The sequence below is a fragment of the Schistocerca serialis genome, chromosome 1 (assembly GCF_023864345.2).
Source record: "Schistocerca serialis cubense isolate TAMUIC-IGC-003099 chromosome 1, iqSchSeri2.2, whole genome shotgun sequence".
Taxonomy (NCBI): Eukaryota; Metazoa; Arthropoda; class Insecta; order Orthoptera; family Acrididae; genus Schistocerca; species Schistocerca serialis.
Window position 1 is genome coordinate 357,390,098 of NC_064638.1, and position 21,927 is coordinate 357,412,024.

At 39.0% G+C, this 21,927-nt stretch overlaps 1 protein-coding gene across 1 annotated transcript in view; it reads left to right on the top strand.

The window, feature by feature from the left end:
* The window catches only part of LOC126470228 (oxysterol-binding protein-related protein 1-like), a 404,325-nt gene that overhangs the window by 18,473 nt on the left and 363,925 nt on the right, over window positions 1–21,927 (top strand). Inside the window, exons 3-4 of the mRNA XM_050097923.1 lie at window positions 9,617–9,797; window positions 19,416–19,576. Of these exons, the coding sequence (XP_049953880.1) occupies window positions 9,662–9,797; window positions 19,416–19,576 (297 nt within the window). The 5' untranslated portion in view covers window positions 9,617–9,661. The remainder of the gene's footprint in view (window positions 1–9,616; window positions 9,798–19,415; window positions 19,577–21,927) is intronic.

Below are 21,927 nucleotides of genomic sequence, written 5' to 3' on the forward strand. Positions count from 1 at the left end.
TTAAAGGTGGTACTGATGCAAAGGTTTTCCCATCTTTCTGAATACTTGCTGCATACTTGCAGCATGAGCAACTTCTGACATGTCCCCCATGCAGCAATCTGATATCCTGTGGCCTGTGACACTTCAAAGGACTGTGGTATATTGAGCACATCTGTAACCATTGGATTCTCACATTGAAGTGCTTTTTTGCAAACTTCCCTACCTGGGGCCAGCCAAATAACCATTTTATGCACCATGTGATCAGCATAGGATTCGTGATGAGTGCTAGTGACTAATTTACAGTGATGGCTCAAACCTTGTTATTATGCAGCCCAGGCTTTGTAAGATTGGTTGGGATGTTTCTGACAATGGTAAAATTCTACATGTGTCCCAATGATATGCGTTCTGTCACAGTAATCGGTTGAGAGAAGCTTGCAAAATTTCATCAAATGATAAGTTGAGCGGTTCTTGCAAAGGCACAATTTCGCACAACAACTGATACATGTGAGACGAAAGCCAGGAGAGAAAGAAAACCCAGCTTGGGTTTACATCACCCACATGAAAAACCTGGAAATTTCGGCGTAATCATGTCTTTTAGCAGTCCTGATCTTCTGCCAATTCATCATATGTTGGAAAGGACAATTATTACACTGATGCAAGAGCAACATGCTGTGAACATGAAGACACTACTTGATTGGAGTGCTGTTGCTGTTCTGCGAGAGCTTGCTGCTGGGCAGTGAGACATTGGAGTATTTCTTCCATCGGGATGTTTGTTGGGTGATTTAGCACTGGCGCTAACACATGGAGGAAATCTAACCCTCACTCACTGCCAGGTTTCTTATATCAAGAACAAACACGATATTTGGAACATAGTACTTTGTAGAGCAACATTAAGATACAGGTTGTGCATAGCGCTGAACAAGTTGACTGGTCAACATGAATGCAGCATAAAGAATAGGCAGAGCACTCATTTGTGATCACTTAAATAATGCTCTTTCATTGGCGGCCCACCAGAGTGTGCCAGGGGACTGACACAAGTGGTCTCTATAAGTGGCTCTATGGACTCGTATGTGGACTGTATGGACTCCTGCTCTCAGAAATTGCATGCATCATGAGGAAGTGTTGTGTATCACAGAGAGGTTTATGGTTGAAATTCTGAGCATATGTTCCAAGAAGGATCAGGCAATATTTTACTTCCTCCCCCACACATCTTGTGAAATGAATGCACCTGGAAAATTGGAGCTCAAATTAGGGTTTGTCAACAGTCGTTCTTCTCACTCATCATTTGTGAATATTGTGTTTAATGGGTTACATTTAAAATGAATCAGTAGTACCCATCATTATCCCCTAAGAGGCCCTACACATTCCTCATGCACTTTCAACATGCTCGTGATGGGGTTCGCTTGCTCATAAGTATGAGCTTCCACTGTGTTAAGAGTGAAGAAGTTGACAAGTACCATCCTCTTGGTTATACGCAATTTAACAAACTATAAGTGCATATCATGAGCACAAGTACAAGGATGTTGTGGTGCTCAGTTCATGCATATATTAGTCATTAAAAACCAATTGAGATGGTGTGGTGTTAGCACACTCGAGAGGACCACAGTTCAGATCCCCAGCTGGCCTTCTAGATTTAGATTTTCTGTGATTTTCTTAAATACCTTAAGACAAATGAAGGGATAGTTCCTGTGAAAGGGCATAGCCAATTTCCTTTCCCATACTGAGTTTGTGCTCTATCTATAACGACATCATTATTGATAGGATGTTAGACACTATTCTTCCTTGCTTCCTTCTTTCTTCCCTTCTTACCTTTTATTCATTAAAATATGTGTATTCAGATGTATTGTATTTATGTCTTCACAGTGGACACAATATGTTCTCATACTGTCCGAAGAGGATTTGAGCTATATAGTGGGTGATGCTCGAGGTGTGAAGGAGAGTTTTGCTTACCTCTATATGTTATTCTAAAGGCTGTAGCATTTAAATAGTGTTTTGATTTTTTCAGCACTTTATAATAGCCACCTACTGGAATCAGCTGATGGTGCACAAGCAACTAATCAAATAAACAGATATTTATTTAAAGACTTTAAATAACTGAAGGATGCAAAATGGTTTTAACTTTCAACATATTTTTTGCTAGAGTCTGTGGTCACAAACATATGTTTCCTTTATAGTGAGGCAGTCAGGAATGACTTTTAAACATAATCCTCCAGTTTCTCATTAAATCAAAATGGTGTCGCAATAGAAGCTAAGCTGCAGAGAACTGTCTGTTGTGCCTATGGCACATGATCTATCATGAGAACACCATCGACCAGAGAAATGCTGCCTTCCTTTGATACTACTGTCTGTTCAAAAGAAAAAAAAATGGTGAGAATTAAAATGTGCCATGAAAATTCTGGCAAAGTGGTGTCTAGACGACTGTGGTAAGCACATTAATCAATTATTTGATCACAAATAAAGTAAACTTTCCATTTTCAGAAACAAAAAATAAAGCAACAGAAACTATATCAAATTTTTTGTTACTTGCTTGAACATCCTGTAGTAAACAGCATCCATCCTTCTGCCCACATCTAAGCTGACTGCATGTTGTTAATTTTCTTCATACTAATGGGACATTTTGCGTTATATAGATATTGTCAACTGAACATTTATGTCTTTTGCTGTTGGAACAGAATACCTTCACTACAATATGAGTGATAATTTTATTGGTGAAAGTGTCACTAAAGCTCAGTTACTAAACACAGTTTTCCAAAATTCCTTCACAGAAGAAGATGTAGTAAATAGTCCGTATTTGAATCAAGAATAGTTGCCAAAAATAATTAATGTAAATTAAATATCCTTGGTATAGCAAAGTAGCTTAAAACACTTAATAAAGGCAAGTCTTCTGGCCCACGTAGTGTACTGATTAGGTTCCTTTCAGAGTATGCTGTTATATTAGCACCATACTTATTGATCATATGTAGCTGCCTGATCGACAAAAGGTCTATACTGCAACACTGGAAAGTTGAACAGGTCACACCAGTGCTTAAGAAAGGAAATAGAAGTAATACAGTGAATTACAGGAAATCATTAAAAAAAACAGGCATTTTTTGTTGCAGCAAGATCTTTTTACAAAATTTCAGGCACCAACTTTATCCTGTGAATGCAGAAATACTTTGTTACTAGTTTACATAGGGAGAAATGATCATCATAAAAATATAAGAGAAATCAGAGCTTGTAGAGGCAGAATTAAGTGCTCATTTTTCCCAAGCACTGTTAGATAATAGAAGCTAGGAAAATAGTCAGAAGTTGGTTTAAAGAACCCTGTGCCAGGCACTTAAATCTGAATTGCAGAGTGGTTATGTATATGCAGATGTAGGATGCCCAGAATGATTGTGTGTATTATCATGTTGTGTTGGTCTGCCATCCAGACACTGGTTTGTTGCAACTCTCCACATGGTGTATCCTGTGAAAGCCTTGTAAACATTGCTCCATTACTACTGCAGCCTGCATCATCTGAACTTGCTTACGGTATTCAATCCTTAGTCACCCTCTACAATCCCCCCCCCCCCCCCCCCCTCCCATCCCTACTTCCGTGCAATATAAAACTGATGATCAGTTGATGCCTCAGGACGTCACCAATCAGTCCCTTCTTTCAGTACGGTGTGCCGTAAGTTCCTTTTCTCCTCAGTTAGATTCGGTACCTCCCTGTTAGTTATTCAATCTACCGATCTAATATTTGGCAGATTCTACTGCACCACATTTCAAAAGCCTCTGTTCCCTTCTTGTCTAAACTGTTTACCACCCATGCCTCAAAGCCATACAATTGCCACACTCCAGACAGACACTTTCAGAAGAGACTTCCTACAACTTAAATTTGTATTCGTTGTTAACAAATTTATCTTTTTTAGAAAAGTGTTTCTTGCTATTGTTGGTCTGCAGTTTATATATTCTCCACTTGGGTCGTAATTAGCTTCTTTGCTGCCCAAATAGAGATTTCTAACGTAATTCCCTCTTGGTTGCCTGTTAAGTGGTGTTCAATTTATAACCTCCTTTCAAAAAACTATCCTTTCCATTCAACTGCTTTTCCAGGCCTTTTACTAGCTTTGGCAGAATCACAATGTCTTTGGCAAATCACAACATTTTTATTTTTTCTACCCTAACTTTTCTGTAATTTACTTTCCCAGTTGCTCAGTGTACAGACTGGATAACATTGGATATAGGCTACAACCCTGTCTCATATCTTCCTAGCTACTGCTTTCCTTTCACATTTTTCAACTGTTAGAACTGCAGTCTGGTTGCTGTATAGGTTGTAGATAACTTAATGCTCTCTATATCTTATCCTTGCTGCCTTCAGGATTTCAAATAATGTGTTCCAGTCTACATGCCAAAAGTTTTTTTTAAATATAAAAATGCTCTAAATCTAGGTTTACATTTCTTAAACCTATCTTCTAAGATAAGTCATAGAGTCAGTGTTACATCACATGAACCTACATTTCTCCAGAACCCAAACTGATCTTCCCTGAGGATTGCTTCAACTAGGTTTTCCATTGTTCTGTAAATAATTCATGTCAATATTTTGCAACCATGGCTTGCGAAACTGATGGTTAAATCTAATTTTCACACTATTAGCGCCTGTCTTTTTTAATGTAAACTACTACATTCTTCTTGAAGTTTGAGGGTGTTTTGCCTATCTTATATACTAGTAGGTAGCATATATAAGGCACAATATGTACAGTTCTGTACAGTAAATGGTGTAACACCATTGATAAATATAGACTCTGAACAGAATCTGTAGCTAAGGCAGAATATTCAAATTTTTTTGGGTGTGCACATTGATTAGAGACTGAACTGAAAGAAACACATTGATGATGTGTTAAAGGCTTTGAGTTTGGCTTTGAGTGCTGCATTCACTGCTGTCATATGGCATCATATTCTGGGGTAACTTTTCATTAAGGAAAAAAAGTATTCATTGGACAAAAGTGTGTAATCAGTAATAGTTGGAGCTCAGCCATCATCATCTTGCAGGGATATTAACAGTAGCATCACTATGTATTCACTTATGAAATTTGTTATTAACAACTCATCTCAATTCAATAGCAGTAGTGATGTGCATAGCTAGGAAAGAGGCTAATCTTCACTATTCTTGGTTAAATACAACTTTGGCACAGAAAAGGGTGAATTATGCTGCAAGAAAAGCCTTTGTCCACATAACAAATAGCATCAGGAGTCTGACAGACAGCCAACCATAATTTAAAAACAATTAAAAATACTTTTTGTATGACAACACTGTCAACTCAATAGATGAATGTTTAAAAGAAAATTAGTAATTTTACAATTAGTAAAACGAAAAAACAAAATTGAACTATTTCATATAAGGAAATCTCTTGTTAAACTGACATGAAGTGTCTACCTTTCCCCACATCATGCACGCTTCTGCAGCCTTGCATTTGTCCTCAAGCCATTCCTGCTTAGCAATATTGCAGTTTCGGTCACTCATTTTTTAGATATCTGTGTCCCCTTTTGCATACTTCATTGCTGCGCTTTTATGCCTTTTCCTGTCATCAATTAAATTCACTATCTTGTGCATTATACAGGGATGCTGGGTGGGTATTTTGTTTGTACTTATTTGTTCCATTGCTACCTTCATTATTTCATGCCTCAGAGCCATCCACTCATTTTTTATTGTATTTCATTCAGTTGTTGCCTAATGCTTCCTTTGAAACTTTCAACAATTTCTAGTCTTTAAGTTTTTTGAAGGCCCATCTCCTTAGCTTCCTACTTAACAACGCTACTTTTTTTGAGGGGGGGGGGGGAGAGGGGGAGGAACATATTTGTGGTTAAGGCAAGTGAAAAGGTACATTTGGTGCTGCAGGAGCTCATATAGACGAAGCGTAGATAGTGTAATTAGGTGAGTAGTTGAGTCGAAGAAAGATTTTTGGAAATGGTGGATGCGTTCTCTATCACCAGGTTTTATGCCCAACTATGAAAAAGCTTTTTCCTGTTGGAATGCAAATGTCACTCTGCTGATGGAACAAGTGCAGACCCTTGGCACAGGCCCTATTATAGCTCACTGTTGAAGGACAAAGACTGCACACAGATTATTAAAGGACGCTGATAAAGACTGAATTCCATCAGTTACTGAGCTGAAGCCACCAAAATTGTCATGTTTTACTTGGGTATAGTCAGGCCTATTCTTGTGTGGTATCAGACCGCACCAAAGACCTACATGCTTTTGGCAAAGACAGACTGTAGAGAACTGCTTCAATTGCAGGTATGAAATAATATATTACAGTCTCTAGTCTTTGAAACAGAGTTGGCGCCCGGTACATTATCTTAATAATTTTTTTTTTTTTTTTTTGGGGGGGGGGGGGGGGGGGGGGAGAAACATCTTTATTCCTCTCCTAAAACCAAGTAACTAAAGTGTTGATCTCACTAGGTTCACAAGGAAGACCCTTAAAAAATCTTTAATGTCCCTATTTGACTTTTGACATTTTACTTTGCATGGATGATGTCTACTTACAATAACAAGTTAGAAGTACAAGATTAAAATATTAACAAAAGTTAATAAATTTCGATCTGTTCCAAGTTTATATTGCATAAATAGTTAGGCTATATGCAAACAGTTATTGGTTTCACCAATATATATGATTCCATCTGCGCATGGATATAAGTGAGCAAATATAATTACATTATTTAGGACTCCTTACCAGAGACATGATTTTAAATTAAATTTCTTTGCTTTTACAACACAAACAACGCCTAATTCATGAAATAAAAATGACATCCATGTGAAGTTCGTGGGTTTTTAATTCAATCAACATATCTTACTCATTCACCAGACTGTTACTCATTCACTGAATGAAAGCAGTTGTCAGTTAAAGATTGCTGAAGATTGTTTCTAACTGTTGCAAATAATTTCATGTGTTTAATGTATTGTGGCAGATGGTTATATAGTTTTATTTCCTAATGGGAAAGGCTGTTCAAGACTACTTCTGGTTTACTTGGAAAGTGAGTGTTTTCCCTAATTTTATTTTATGAATATTAATAGAACTGTTTCTGGTGTATGCTTTAACGTATTTTCTAATATATTTGAGGCTGTGAAAGATATAATTACAAGGTTCAGCTAGGATATCAAGCATAATTTTATTAGAATCTGTTCACCTGTGAACATCAGCAGCTGCTGAGTTAGATTTTGTCTGTGGCTTGTATGATGTTTCAGCTGTGCTTATAGTGTTACTGTCATCTGCAGACAATATTTGTTTTTAATTAGTCAGCAAATAGTATCTGCAAAATTAAAATGTATATTAAAAATGGTGAACGAGGCGCCGTGTTTGATTTGACTGACTATGGAAATTCATGAGTAACTCCCAGTATAGATCCAGGAAGTATGAGTCCTACATTGGAGAGCATACCTCCATAATTGTTTTGGGAAGATGTTCTCAGACAAAATTAACACAAAGAAATGGTATCCCGCAAAGTATCACATGTACCATTGCTTTCTTTCCAGCTATATACAGAAAGCATAACCAATGTAGAAAGGAGACCATTTAAGTGTCCAGTATTTTGTGGTGGTTTTAAAATCTGTTGTTCATCTTCTAGAGCTAGTCACTTTGCACTTGGTACTTCAGAGACTGGAGGAAAAGACTGCATAACAATGTTCATGTTTTCCTCAAAGATAATGTCTTTGTTAATTTCATTTGTGTTTGATGAGGTTTTAGTTTAGTTCAGCTGCACCTTAAGAGCTCCCTGCCATCAGTTTCAACAATTTTATAGTGTTTCTGGGCTTGATATTTATTTTTGAGCTCACTTTGCGGTAATTCCTAAGGAACCTTATTGTGAGAGCATTGAAGTTCGAGTATGTTTTGCAAATACCATTGTAAAAGAAACTAGGGAATTGACAACACACTACAGTTTTACTGTGAATACCAGTATATTCTTACATAATTTGATTATGAGTTTAGCTGTTATGGTTCTGTTCAGTTTTCTCAGTTGGAAATATTGAATGCCATGCAATCATATCAGCTAGTTGGAAGTTAGTGAACTACTTGTAGCAATTGGTTGATGAATCCTCACCATACTACAAGTTTTTATGGCCAAGTCAGCTGCAGCTTCTATGGAATTTTTCGTCATTGTATGCTCACGAACACTGTGGTCATGAGCAATAGCACCTTTAGAAAACTAAATGAAACAGCTAGTGGTGGAAGCTAAAGAAATGAATGTTCTCCTATAGTGGTGGAACTAGTAGCCGCCAAAGTTTTTTTTTTTTTTTTGCAAACCCAAACAATTTTTAAGTTACCCATACACAATGAGATGAGTATTGTAACTACTGGTGTAAAATCCACTGTATTTTAAATATGCACTGTAACCTTGATTATTATAGGATGATGGCTCTAATCAAGGATACTTTACTGGTTACTCCATTATATTCCTAGAAAAAGGCCTAAGAATAGATTTACCAAGGTAGTTCATTGTCTTCGATCAGTAGTTATACACAATCACAATCAGTCTAGAATTGATTAGATGTGAACATTTGTTGAAATTGCTCATCTGTTTCAGCCCACTTTGTGCTCTTCTAACTGTTCAATGAGCATACCCAGCAGAGAATCTTGTGCTGGGCAGTTAGGAGTCTGCCTAGTGTTGTCTCTTCAAAATGGTGATGAGAGATGATTTTGCTGGGTATTGGAGTATTTTGGAATTCACAGATACGAGATGTTAGAGGCAGCTGTTAAGAATGACTATAGTGAAAATTGAATCACTTCGTGCTTGCTTTCCTCCATGTTGTGGTTGAAAAGGACAGCCATGGAAAACAGGTTGGTTTGGAGTGAGATGAAAGATAAAAAAGCTTCTGTTGGTCAGGTCAACTGCTTGATAGGGCATACCTGTTTCTTGTAACTGAGGAAAAGGACACCATTTGAAATCACTTCTGTGTTGGAGATTCCTCTTTAAGCCGTGACTTCCTCCTCTGTCAGGAAGAACCAACATAGTTTTTTCCCTAAACTCTTGGGACACAGAGTGTAGTGCTTTTCCAAACCAGTTTTAAATACCTGTGTTTCTGATTCAAAGTATATTTGTTTTTCTTAGTGATTTATTCCCATTTTACCATTATCTCCTCAACAGTTGAACAGTTGTGGTTATTTTTGGAAAGTCACTAATTCTTGTGTGCCGTAACACCAATGAAACAATAATCTTTTCCTAGATCCACTTGGAAAAGGATGGTTTGCAAAACATGAACTGTAGGACTATAGGAAGGCAAAGTGGAGGTGTAATCAGCACAGTTAAAGAGAGAAGCAATTTGGTATGTCAAGGAAACTTTGAATGTGGTTATTAAATGTGTTGAAATATTGTACAAAGATGATGTGAGAAACTGGTGCACACCTGAGAGGACATAATAAACTACTTAATTGTTCTGAAAGTCGGATACCTGATATGTGTCTCTGTGAGCCCTGAGCCACTCACACACTCTTTCTCTGAGAAAATGTTTTTAGGGCAATATTACATAAAACTATACCTCTGCATAAAACTTTTGTTTTTTGCTCATTGATTCATCTTACAATTAAGACTTTTTAATTGCTATTTTCCTTGAAATTTCTTATGAGAAGTACTCCTATATTTTAATTTTGATTGTTATTTTCACCATAGGTATTTTTTGTTTCAGGTCTTAGATGCTTCCATATGATGATATGACTGATAGACCCTTAAAATGTCCAATGAAGGGCCAGAAATGGAGCTGCAAGAGATACTGTTGTATAGTTCCAGGCATGGTGATTCTGTAATGGTACAGGAGCTTCTTGTAGCGCGCAAAGATGGAAAGATTAGATTGGACATAAGCTGCAAGGGTAAATAGTACTTAGCAGTTATTTGTCAAATGTAATTATAAACTTGATCCAGGGATGTAGGCCAAAACTGCGGCCAGCCTCCCGAGTATTGGCAGGTTTAACCATAAACTTTAGCAACATGAGGAAACGTGCAGGCACTGACCATGCCAAGGTCTGTGATAGGCCTGGCAAGCCAGTGATAGCATACGAGGCCGTTCGTAATTTTGTCCACAAAATATTTCTACGCTTACCCTTTACTTATTGTGCATGGTGTCCTTTGAAATACTCTCCTTTACAATTGATACACCACTCCCAATGCCGTTTCCACTTCTGGAAGCAGTCTTGGTATGCCTCTTGCTGGGTCACATGAAGCACCGTCTATGAATTTTCTTTTATCTCATCCATTGTTGCGTATCTTTGTCCTTTCAAGGGGATTTTCAACTTTGGAAATAATAAAAAGTCTGCAGGGGCCAGGTCTGGAGAGAACGGAGGATGAGGCAATGAAGTGGTGGGGGTGCGTTATCATGTGCAAGAGCCATGAGGTGTCTTGCCACATTTCAGGGTGTTTTCTTTTCACATTTCCTTGGAGCATCGTAACAGGTCTCGATAGTACCATTGATTAACAATTTGTTCCTGTGGCATGAATTCATTATGATCTAGTTGTTCAAAATCAAAGAAAACTATCAGCATGACTTTGACATTTGACCTGACCTGATGAGCTTGTTTTGGTCTTGGAGAACTTTTCTTGACTCATTGTGAAGACTGAACCTTAGTCTCAACATCATAACCATAGACCCATGTATTATCAGCAGTTATGATTCTCTTAAGGAACACCTTGTTCTCATTTGCGCATTCCAAAGCTCTTCATAGATTGTGAGGTGAAGGTCTTTCTGGTCTTGACACATGAGCCGTGGGACGAACTTGGTGCCAACATTATGCATTCCAAGACACTGTGTCAGGACTTCATGACATGATCCAAACGAAATGTTACAGTCTTCTGCAATCTCTTCTGCAGTCAGTCTTTGATTGGCATGCAGACTTTTGTTGAAGTTCGTGACATGAGCATTGTTGACAGATGTTGAAAGGCATCCTGAATGAGGGTCGTCTTCAACTCCCGTCCAGCCATTTTTAACCGTGTGAACCATTTGTAGCACTGAGAGTGGCTTAAGTGCTCATCACTGTAGGCTTTCTGCATCATTTGATGTGTCTCTGTAAAGATTTTCATGATTTTTATGCAAAATTTAATGCTGATGCGTTTCTCCTCCGCCTCTGCCATCTTGAAATTCTCAAACTGTGTGTCACAATATTCTACTCAATACAGCACTGAACAATAACTAACAGACATACAACAATGAAACTTCCAGCAGTTACACATTAAACACAGGCATGTGCAGGGATGCCAACTGCATTTCACTCCAACACACTATTGGTGCGAAATTATGAATGTTTCGGATTTTTTTGAACAGGTTTCGTACTCTAAAGATATAACGTTTATTAGTCTAGATTGCTCCTAAAATGATATGACCAGTTTTGATTGTGCTAGCAATCATCTTCAGATCTAAAATAGACAGGAAGAAATTTTGTTCATAAAAAGTTCTTTGTACTTACAAAATGTTCAATGAAAAACGAAAAGAAAGTAACAAAGACCGTACCATGAAACACCATTACAGAGTGGGAGAAAAGGGACTAGCAAAGGTTGAAGCCAAGGGTGTTATGGGAACGTAGGATATACTGCAGGGAGAGTGTAGTGCTTCGAGAATTTCGGAGGAAATTCTAGAATCACTCGGCCTTCGAATGTTTTGAACACATGATATTTTAGATATGAGTAGGAGAAACGAATCAGCTGACTGTGCATAGTTTATTTGTATGTGCAGGTCAAAAAAGAACAGCCACGAGAAAAAACATGGGCACGGGGGCTGAACGGCTCCAGACAAGTACTTACTGTACAGTCCACAAAGTTTCGTGTATGAGCAAAGAAGAACAAGAAAAGTTAATGTAGTATTCTGTGTTCTTTAATGTCTGTGATGATTATAAAAAGACTAGTGGACAGTTGAAAGTAGTTTCCTAAGGACACTCATTTGTTGGACGCAAATGAGAATAGAGACCTTTAAATTTTTTCATATCTCGGTTATGATCGATGCGAGACACATGTAAGCTATTTTGAAGAAGTGTAAATGATTCTAATGTTCGGAGAATGAGTTAGCTTGCCGAAGTTATTGTTTATGAACGTTGAAAATATATTGTGATTGAATTGAAAAGTTTTCTACGAGTACAAAAAATAATTTCAAGAATAGAAAAGTAGTTAGTAAATTCCTTTAACCAGCAACATATCTTTGGAGAAGAAGCTGTTGGGAGATTCACATAGCGGATTAACCCAAGAAGAGGATCTGCTACACATATCGGGCAAGTTAACTGAATTGAGAGACGTGTGAGTCTTGCACGCCAGCACCACACTGTCTCTTGTTGTCGTCCGGAGAACATTAGAAGAGTTCCTGCAACAATTCAGGAAAGCTGGTGTTGGTAGGAAGGATGTACATGGCATCATCTGTGAAACACACAGTGTTTGGCTTCATGATCAGCAAGGGGTTTGGAGCAGGGGTGGAGTAGGAATGAACAAGGATATTGTGTAGGTTCGATGAATGGTGGAATACAAATGTGGGATGGGGGAGGGGGGGGGGAGTATAATGGGTATAATTTTCCTCATTTCTGGGCACAAGAAGACATAATTGAAACTCGGGCAGAGAATATGATTCAGTTGCTTCAGTCCTGGGTTATACGGAATCACAAGGTAGTACGCAACTAGAGACAAGGCATGGAAGATCTGTTTCTGGACAAGGTTGGGAGCATAATTTGGTCTGTGGAGGCCTCAGTGAAACTCTTTGCATACATAGAGAGGGGCTGCTTGCCACTACAGATGCGAAGAGCATGCGTGTCTAGGCTGTAAGGAAAGGATTTCTTGGTATGGAATGGGTGTGTATGGAGGAACAGATGGAGCCGCCCTTGAGGTGGAAATCAATATTGAGGAAGGTGGCTTGTTGAGTTGGGTAGGACCTGGTAAAGCAAACGAGGGAGAAAGTGTTGAGGTTGTGGAGGGATGCTACCCCTCGCACTGCTTGTCTTGTGCCGCCTCCTTACCACACAACCCACCCCAGACTGCTGCACACATTAGGTGCAGGCAAGTTCGCGATGGGCCCCAGAGGATGGAGACAGTAACCATGTGTGTGTAAGTTGTGCTTGCATGAATGTGTTCATGCGTGTGTTGTACACTCCTGGAAATGGAAAAAAGAACACATTGACACCGGTGTGTCAGACCCACTATACTTGCTCCGGACACTGCGAGAGGGCTGTACAAGCAATGATCACACGCACGGCACAGCGGACACACCAGGAACCGCGGTGTTGGCCGTCGAATGGCGCTAGCTGCGCAGCATTTGTGCACCGCCGCCGTCAGTGTCAGCCAGTTTGCCGTGGCATACGGAGCTCCATCGCAGTCTTTAACACTGGTAGCATGCCGCGACAGCGTGGACGTGAACCGTATGTGCAGTTGACGGACTTTGAGCGAGGGCGTATAGTGGGCATGCGGGAGGCCGGGTGGACATACCGCCGAATTGCTCAACACGTGGGGCGTGAGGTCTCCACAGTACATCGATGTTGTCGCCAGTGGTCGGCGGAAGGTGCACGTGCCCGTCGACCTGGGACCGGACCGCAGCGACGCACGGATGCACGCCAAGACCGTAGGATCCTACGCAGTGCCGTAGGGGACCGCACCGCCACTTCCCAGCAAATTAGGGACACTGTTGCTCCTGGGGTATCGGCGAGGACCATTCGCAACCGTCTCCATGAAGCTGGGCTACGGTCCCGCACACCGTTAGGCCGTCTTCCGCTCACGCCCCAACATCGTGCAGCCCGCCTCCAGTGGTGTCGCGACAGGCATGAATGGAGGGACGAATGGAGACGTGTCGTCTTCAGCGATGAGAGTCGCTTCTGCCTTGGTGCCAATGATGGTCGTATGCGTGTTTGGTGCCGTGCAGGTGAGCGCCACAATCAGGACTGCATACGACCGAGGCACACAGGGCCAACACCCGGCATCATGGTGTGGGGAGCGATCTCCTACACTGGCCGTACACCACTGGTGATCGTCGAGGGGACACTGAATAGTGCACGGTACATCCAAACCGTCATCGAACCCATCGTTCTACCATTCCTAGACCGGCAAGGGAACTTGCTGTTCCAACAGGACAATGCACGTCCGCATGTATCCCGTGCCACCCAACATGCTCTAGAAGGTGTAAGTCAGCTACCCTGGCCAGCAAGATCTCCGAATCTGTCCCCCATTGAGCATGTTTGGGACTGGATGAAGCGTCGTCTCACGCGGTCTGCACGTCCAGCACGAACGCTGGTCCAACTGAGGCGCCAGGTGGAAATGGCATGGCAAGCCGTTCCACAGGACTGCATCCAGCATCTCTACGATCGTCTCCATGGGAGAATAGCAGCCTGCATTGCTGCGAAAGGTGGATATACACTGTACTAGTGCCGACATTGTGCATGCTCTGTTGCCTGTGTCTATGTGCCTGTGGTTCTGTCAGTGTGATCATGTGATGTATCTGACCCCAGGAATGTGTCAATAAAGTTTCCCCTTCCTGGGACAATGAATTCACGGTGTTCTTATTTCAATTTCCAGGAGTGTATTTCTGGAGGAGGACTGTTTTGTCTGAAAATGTTTAGCCTCTTTTCATTGTCCCTGTCAGCAACTCAATGCCTCAATGTGTTAATAGTGATCTGTCCTTTTGTATTGTTATTCCATCCTGGACTTTCCATTGTGCCATTACATAATAAAATTTATTGTATTAAAACAAAGTTAAACAATATACAAAATAATTTTGGCAGGTTAATTTATGGTAGTAAAAGAGCTCAACAGCAGAGAATAACAAAGTGTGGGTAGAGTGTATGAGAAGATAAAACAATAATTCTAATGAGCAGGCTGCTAATTGATAATGGAAGTTGCTCTTTTGTAAATTATGAAGTAATTTAATAAATAAAATGCTAGGTACAAAAAAAGGAAAGTTGTACCATCAAAAAGTTCATTCATAACAATAAATTACAAAATAAATTATCAAATAAAAAGCAAAATACAGAAGGGCAGAGAGGAAACATTGTGCCACTGATAAGTTCATTGCATCCATCAGGGTTCTTTTACTACCATGAGTTGGCTTGCTGACATTAATTTGTATATTGTTTAATTCTGTATCAGTGTAACAAATTTTATTACGTAACTGTGCTTCAGTGGTGCCTTCTAGGAAATGCGTGCATGTTTTTAGTACTTACATATAACTTGATACACTCTTTAATAATATTTTATGGTGTCTGCTTTGTCCCTTTCTTTTCTTTCTGTATTGTACATATTGTAAGTAAATAGAACTTTTTATGAACAATATTCTTTCTTACATGTCTGTCTGAAAGGATAGACACTGTTGACAATCCATAGCTGTATGAAATACTTCAGCTTTAATTTCTGACTTAGAATGCATTGAGACCATCTATATTAGGTCCAGATCTACTATCCAACAGTGACATGTGAAAATTTGTGCCAGACTGGGACTCAAATCTTGAATTTCCTGCTTATTGTGAGCAGTCACCTTAATCACTTCGGCTATCTGCGCACCCTCAGCAGACCAACCTATATGTCCATGTGTCACACTATCTATGTCATTATATCATAGTCCACTTAATTCATTACCCATGCTTGAACCATTATTTGTATTCCTGCGACAGGTAGAATGAGACAGTGAATAATTGGGACAAATGATGATGATGTTGTGTGCTCACCAAGGCCTGTAATACTTACGCACATGTCTGAACGAACAGACATTGTTGATGCTCCACAGCTGTATGAAATACTGCAAAATGACTTCACTCACTGTGAGTTACTTAACATCAGCTGTATTATGTATAGATCTATTACCTAATAGTGACCTATAAAAATTTGTGCCACACTGGATCTCATACCCGAATTTCCTGCTAATCTTGGATGGCAGCTTTAACCAGTTCGGATGTCTGTGCATGCTGTCCAGACCGACCCAAAATCTAGTGGACTGCATTTAGTGGGTTACAGTATAATTATGTAGACCGTGTGCCATGCATAGTTTGTGTTGGTCTGGGGACCAAGCTTGAATAGCTGAAGTGGCTAAGGTGACTGCTCACTGTGAATGTGAAATATATGTTTGAGTCCCAGTCTAGCGCAAATATACATATTCCACTGTTGAGTAGTAGATCTGAATGTAATACAGCAGGTACCAAGGAATTTGCAGTTGGTGAAATATTTTCGAAATATTTTTTCTGTCCATTTTAGATCTGAAGATGATTTTTAACATGGTCAAAAGTGATTGCTTCATTTTGTAAACTTGCAACCAAGACAAGCAAAGGCTATATTGACATTTAAGATTGATTTTCCACATTCTTGACCATATCGAGCATTATAGTATTTAAAAGAATTTGGAATCAATGTATTTAACTGAGGATCACATTCAACATTCTACAGATTGTTTCTGTGTGATTTATGTAATGAAAGATTGTATTATTGAGCTCAATTAGCAAATCTATCAACAAAAATAATCAATTTTTGAAATATAAATAACTGGATAGATAAAAAAATCTACTTATCTAGCAGCAGCAGCAGCAGCAGGAGCAGGAGAACACACACATAAAGGGTTTTACAGTTTGCTAGCTTTTTGAGCCAATGGGCCTTTTTCTGTCCGAAGGGTTGAGGGGAAGGAAGAGGAGCGAAGGAAAAGGAATTGTGAGAATTAGGAAAAAGAGTAGAGTTTGGAAAAGTCGCCCAGAACCCAGGGCAGGGGAGACTTACCAGACGGGATGAGAAGGAAAGACTGACGTTCAGTAAGTCTCACCTGACCTGGGGTTCTGGGTTACTTTGCAAATGCTACCCCCTTTCCTAAACCTCACCAGTCCTTTTCCTTCACCCCTCTTCCTGCCCCTTCAGCACTGCTGCCAGAAGCAGGAGCCACTGGCACCAAAAGCACAAACTGTAATATCTTTAATATCTGTGTTCTCTTGCTGCCTCTTTGTGCATAGATTTTTTATGTATCCAGTTACTTATGTTTTCAGTTATTGAACCTGATTAATATTTCTTTAAGGTGATCTTCTTCAGTACCTTTGTGGCTTAAATTATTTTGTGCGATGATTGTAGTAATGAACCTTGTGGTGTAGCTTGTAATACTTGATAGCACACTACTATGGTCAGTAGCCTCTAAAATACTCGAACCACAAAATTGGCTATTTCAACATATTACTTGCACATTGTTACTACCAGAGAAAAGCAAGTTACAGTAATTACCAATGCTGTGCTTCTACTGAAACACTTTGTTGAGCAGGAGGTATATAATGAGACTGTTCAGGCAAGAATAGGCAGAAGTATATGGAGTGATAGAGGAGCAAATAACTGGACATCAAAACAGAGGTGGTGGGAAGACTGTATTGATATTCTCAGGCTGCTGATTGCCGCAGTAGAGGAGATGGACTCTTTCAGTGAGTTCCTTGGCTTTCAGCCAACTGATTACAACAACATTTAAGTAAGTCTGCCACACACATTCAGCAAGGGCAGAAGCTTTAATTAGTAGTATGCTCTTCGCTCTCTTTTGTGTATACCATTGCCTTATATGTAAAATAAGGGAAAGGCAACCACTTACTTATAGGGGATTGGTGTGCGGTGCACAGGAACACATAATAGAAAACAGTTTTCTATTACCAGTATGTATTTCTGTGCACCATGCACCAATCCTCTGTAGGTAAGTGGTAAGTGGTTCTCTTACATATTTTTCCATTGTGGAATTTCTGTTGCTGTTATTTATTGTGTTGTACTTATAACTTTGCGAATCTCTGTCCCTCTTTCCCTCCCCCCTGTCCCTCCTTCGTCCCTCTGCTTGGCCTCCCACTCCACCTCTCCCCACCCTCTCCCTCTCCTATTCCCGCTCAGTCCCCTACCACTTTTTTGAGTCCTAGTATGGAAATCTATTGCCCGCATCTCGTGGTCGTGCGGTAGCGTTCTCGCTTCCCACGCCCGGGTTCCCGGGTTCGATTCCCGGCGGGGTCAGGGATTTTCTCTGCCTCGTGATGGCTGGGTGTTGTGTGCTGTCCTTAGGTTAGTTAGGTTTAAGTAGTTCTAAGTTCTAGGGGACTTATGACCACAGCAGTTGAGTCCCATAGTGCTCAGAGCCATTTTTATGGAAATCTATTACTTTACCCTGGTTGTCTGTAAGCCACATAAGCTTGATGAAGGAACCCAAGAAAATTTTTGTGCGAGTATGTACTTTATATCACATACATTTAGCAACATCCATGATGGCCTTCCTGTCACTAAAACTGTATACTGGGTGAGAAGTTTTTGTGTCTGGAATTTCTCCCCAAAGTTCATAGAGGTATTTTTGAAACACCCTGTATATTAGTCACTGTCTCATATTCCAATATATTGTGGTTAGAACAATAGGTAATGTTAATGAAAATGAAAGTAAATGAATGTGACATCAAGAAGAGCAGATTATAACATTTCAATTCCTGCAGAAAGTGACACACTATGCCATTTGTCAACATGGATCTGTAGATGACAGTGGCACTGTTGACCTCTGCATGCCTCCAATAGTGCATACTACGAACTCAAACTTTAGGGAATGAAATCTTCAAAGATTTCAGAGTAAAAGTTTTAGTTGAAATCACTTTATTCATTAACACAGTCAAAATGCTGTCTCTTACTGCCACAAATTTCAAGTTCCTCCAAAATGCCCACTGATCTCAAAATTAGATACCTCAGCATTTGTAATTTAAATAATTGATAATTTAAATATAAATCCCCAGATCATGAAAAAATCATTTAATCAGATGAGGGAGATCTAAGGGAACGAACTTACATATGAAGTATGCTTTACATAATCACTTTACAGTACGAAAATTGTCTATTTTTAACTGTTAACACAGATGCAGCTACAGACAGTTGCTAGTAAATTGTTGCACACCAAACATTATTGTGTTGTTTCCGCTAATTAAATACATTTGTAAAGTGTACTTAAGGTAAGGAAAGTGACATGAAACACAACTGTTGAGAAAACTCTTACCATCATGCACTGCAAGCCACTTTCTTATTTTGAGTAGAAAATATCTGTATATTACTGTCTGAGACTTTGTATTTAAATAAATATTGGTTATAGATATGGTATCATGTTCGTGTCAGACTCTTGGATGTATAGAAAACAGTTTAATATGGAACTTTTAAGTTACTTTTGTCATCTTATTGCAGTAGCTCACATCACAAAATTCTTTTCTGATTCAGGTTTTGGTAACAGCAACATATTTTCAGATGGATCACTTTCTCAGATTCAGCAAGAATGGGGAAAATAACTAAATGCAGCAATACTGACAAAACCGTACTATTAATTCCTATTATCATTTAGGGTAGCAATACAGTCAAAATGCGGTTACTGTAATGTTTCTAAATCATTTTATTAGTTGTGAATTGCTCAGCAAGGTTCATTTGCTAATTCATTACAGTTTTCAACTTCTTGGTGATGAATTAACATTCATGGAGGTATTCATCACATATTTGGTAATTGTTAGTTTCATGTTAAATTTCAGGGAAGAGCAAAAGTAATTTAGGCTGGACACCTTTACACCTTTCTACATACTTTGGCCATAAAGATGTGGTTGAACTTCTCTTGACCCATGGTGCGGATATCAATGCTGTTAATGATGTTGGAGATACGGCATTGCACAAAGCAGCATTCACTGGCAGAGAGGTGAGATGTATATTGAGCCACTGTTTCAAGTTTTCATACTACAGAATTTAGCAAAGATTATGTTCAGTTACCTGTAGTTTATACCAGTGAATATTAAATGGGTAATAACATCTGAAGGGTAGGTTATTTACATGTTGTAATAAAATAGCCATGACAGTGTGACATTTACATTGAAGATGAGAAAAATGTTAGCATCTCACTTTTCATTTTCTTCTTTTAGGAGTTTTAATGAAGTGAAGTGAGGAGTATGTGACTGAAACATCTGTGACCAAATGTGAGACATTAGATAATGTAATTTTGAACATAGTGTACAAGCCACTTCTGTTGCTTTTGGTCTTTTTTATGTTATAATTTACAAAACTGTACATTTGAATTGAGTTATATAGCTTCCATTATGGACTGTAATATAGTAGATTAAACTCAGATTGATTAAATAAATATGTTGTCTCTGTAGATGACGGTTGGTAGTTTTTGAAATGATGTACTATAGTGCTATGGGTAGATAATATTGTTGCAATTACAAGATTTTTACAGTAATTATGTTTGAAATAACTTCAGTACAGGCTATTAACATTTAATTAATCAAACAGCTGAATAATAGTTATACACAAAGAGACCCCTTTCATTTGCTATAACAACATGATAGACTCTGTAATCATAGTGATCTGGCCCTGCCATTCACAATCTGAGCATCTTAATGTGATGTGATCACATTGAAGTGCCAATATTAACACTTGTCAGAGACTTATGTAGGGCATAAGTGTTCCTGGCAAGTGGTCTATGAATACCGTAGTTGCAAAGGAAGGAAGGTATAAGCAGATAGTCCAAAGTGAATTACAGAAGAGGCTTGAAAAAACTTTTGATAAAAATGTAAAAAGTTGTAATATATGTTTGAGAGCAGTCAATAACAGAAGATGCTCGAGTGTGGCTGGCAGATGATCTCTAGATATTGTAGAGGGAAAAGCATATTAAGAATGAAATCAGGCAAAAATTACTTTGAGTGAGATGCACTTTGACATAGTTGTATTGTTAAAAATTGTTGGTGTAGGCTGTGTATTAGGTACCCACAAAATATGTGCCATTTGAGTTTACCTTCATACCAGTAGTTAAAGTTAGATAATATTTGTGTAAATTATTTCTGAGGTGTATAAATGTGGACCTTCTTAGGAAAGTTTGGTGATGAAATCTTCTTGAGTTATCAAAAGAGTAACAATCCTATTCTGTCAATCCTTTCGCTGTTACAAACTTGCCCATTGCATTTCGTGCTGAGGCAGCTTTTTATATAGCTCTAATGCTTGCCAAATGCTGGTACCTGTGCTGAGAGATGGTAATCTGCCCAATTTGGAATACTTATCATCTGATTTTTCGAAAACTATCAGGTGAAAAAATTTGATTTTTGAATATCTTATGGTTCGGTATCTTCACTCAATATAGAACTGTATTTCTTTTCGTTACCTATCATATATCCTGTGCTGCAACAAATTAAGTAAAACATAACATGAAATTTTAAAGATTTCAGATAGGTAAAAATGGAGTACGTAAACTTTGCATTTGGTTGATTTTAGATCATATATTGCAGTCAATGAAATGTTGATAAGATATCAAAATTTTATTTAAAATTGAGAGCAGAAGTGGGTATCTCATTATGTTTTTGAGTTATTGAGTTTTATATCTGAAGGATAGTTGCGCGAGAGGGGGGGGAGTGCACAGTCAAATCCTTATGCACTGTGAATCATGCAGTCATGTGAATTGCCATATCTTATAAACAATTCAAGGTATTGAAATGAGGTTTTTTGCAAATGATTGCATGCAATGAGGCACAGAGGTATGGAAGTAACTTATTCACAGCAGTGAAAGATCGGTAGCTCAGGACATATTTGGACATCCATAACATTGTAGGAAAATCCAAACAGTGTGCGTATACATGTCTACAACACCTGGGGAATGGCATAGCAGGATGTGTATACACACCCACAACAGCGAAAGGGTCTTGTAGGATACTCTTATTCATGTACTATGGACAAAGCTTCTCTGTTTTTCAAAGAAGCAATTGAACCAATTACACAGTCTCAAACCTGCAAGCACCAGACACTAGCAGAGGAGATGATAGTGTGAGGGGAAATAGATTGTTATGTGTCAGTGCTACCAATGCATATTTTACATAGCTGCCTGAATTGCTGTCAACCAGGAGTGATCTTGAAAAATTTATCTAACTTCATCAATCCATATGAAAGTTATGGGGAAGCTGCCATTCTGGTCGGATAGACTGTCATACCATGTCTAGTAAAAGAAGTTTGTTGTGACTTGTCAGTGCAATAAAATTTCTCAGTTTGCTTGACACACAATTTCTC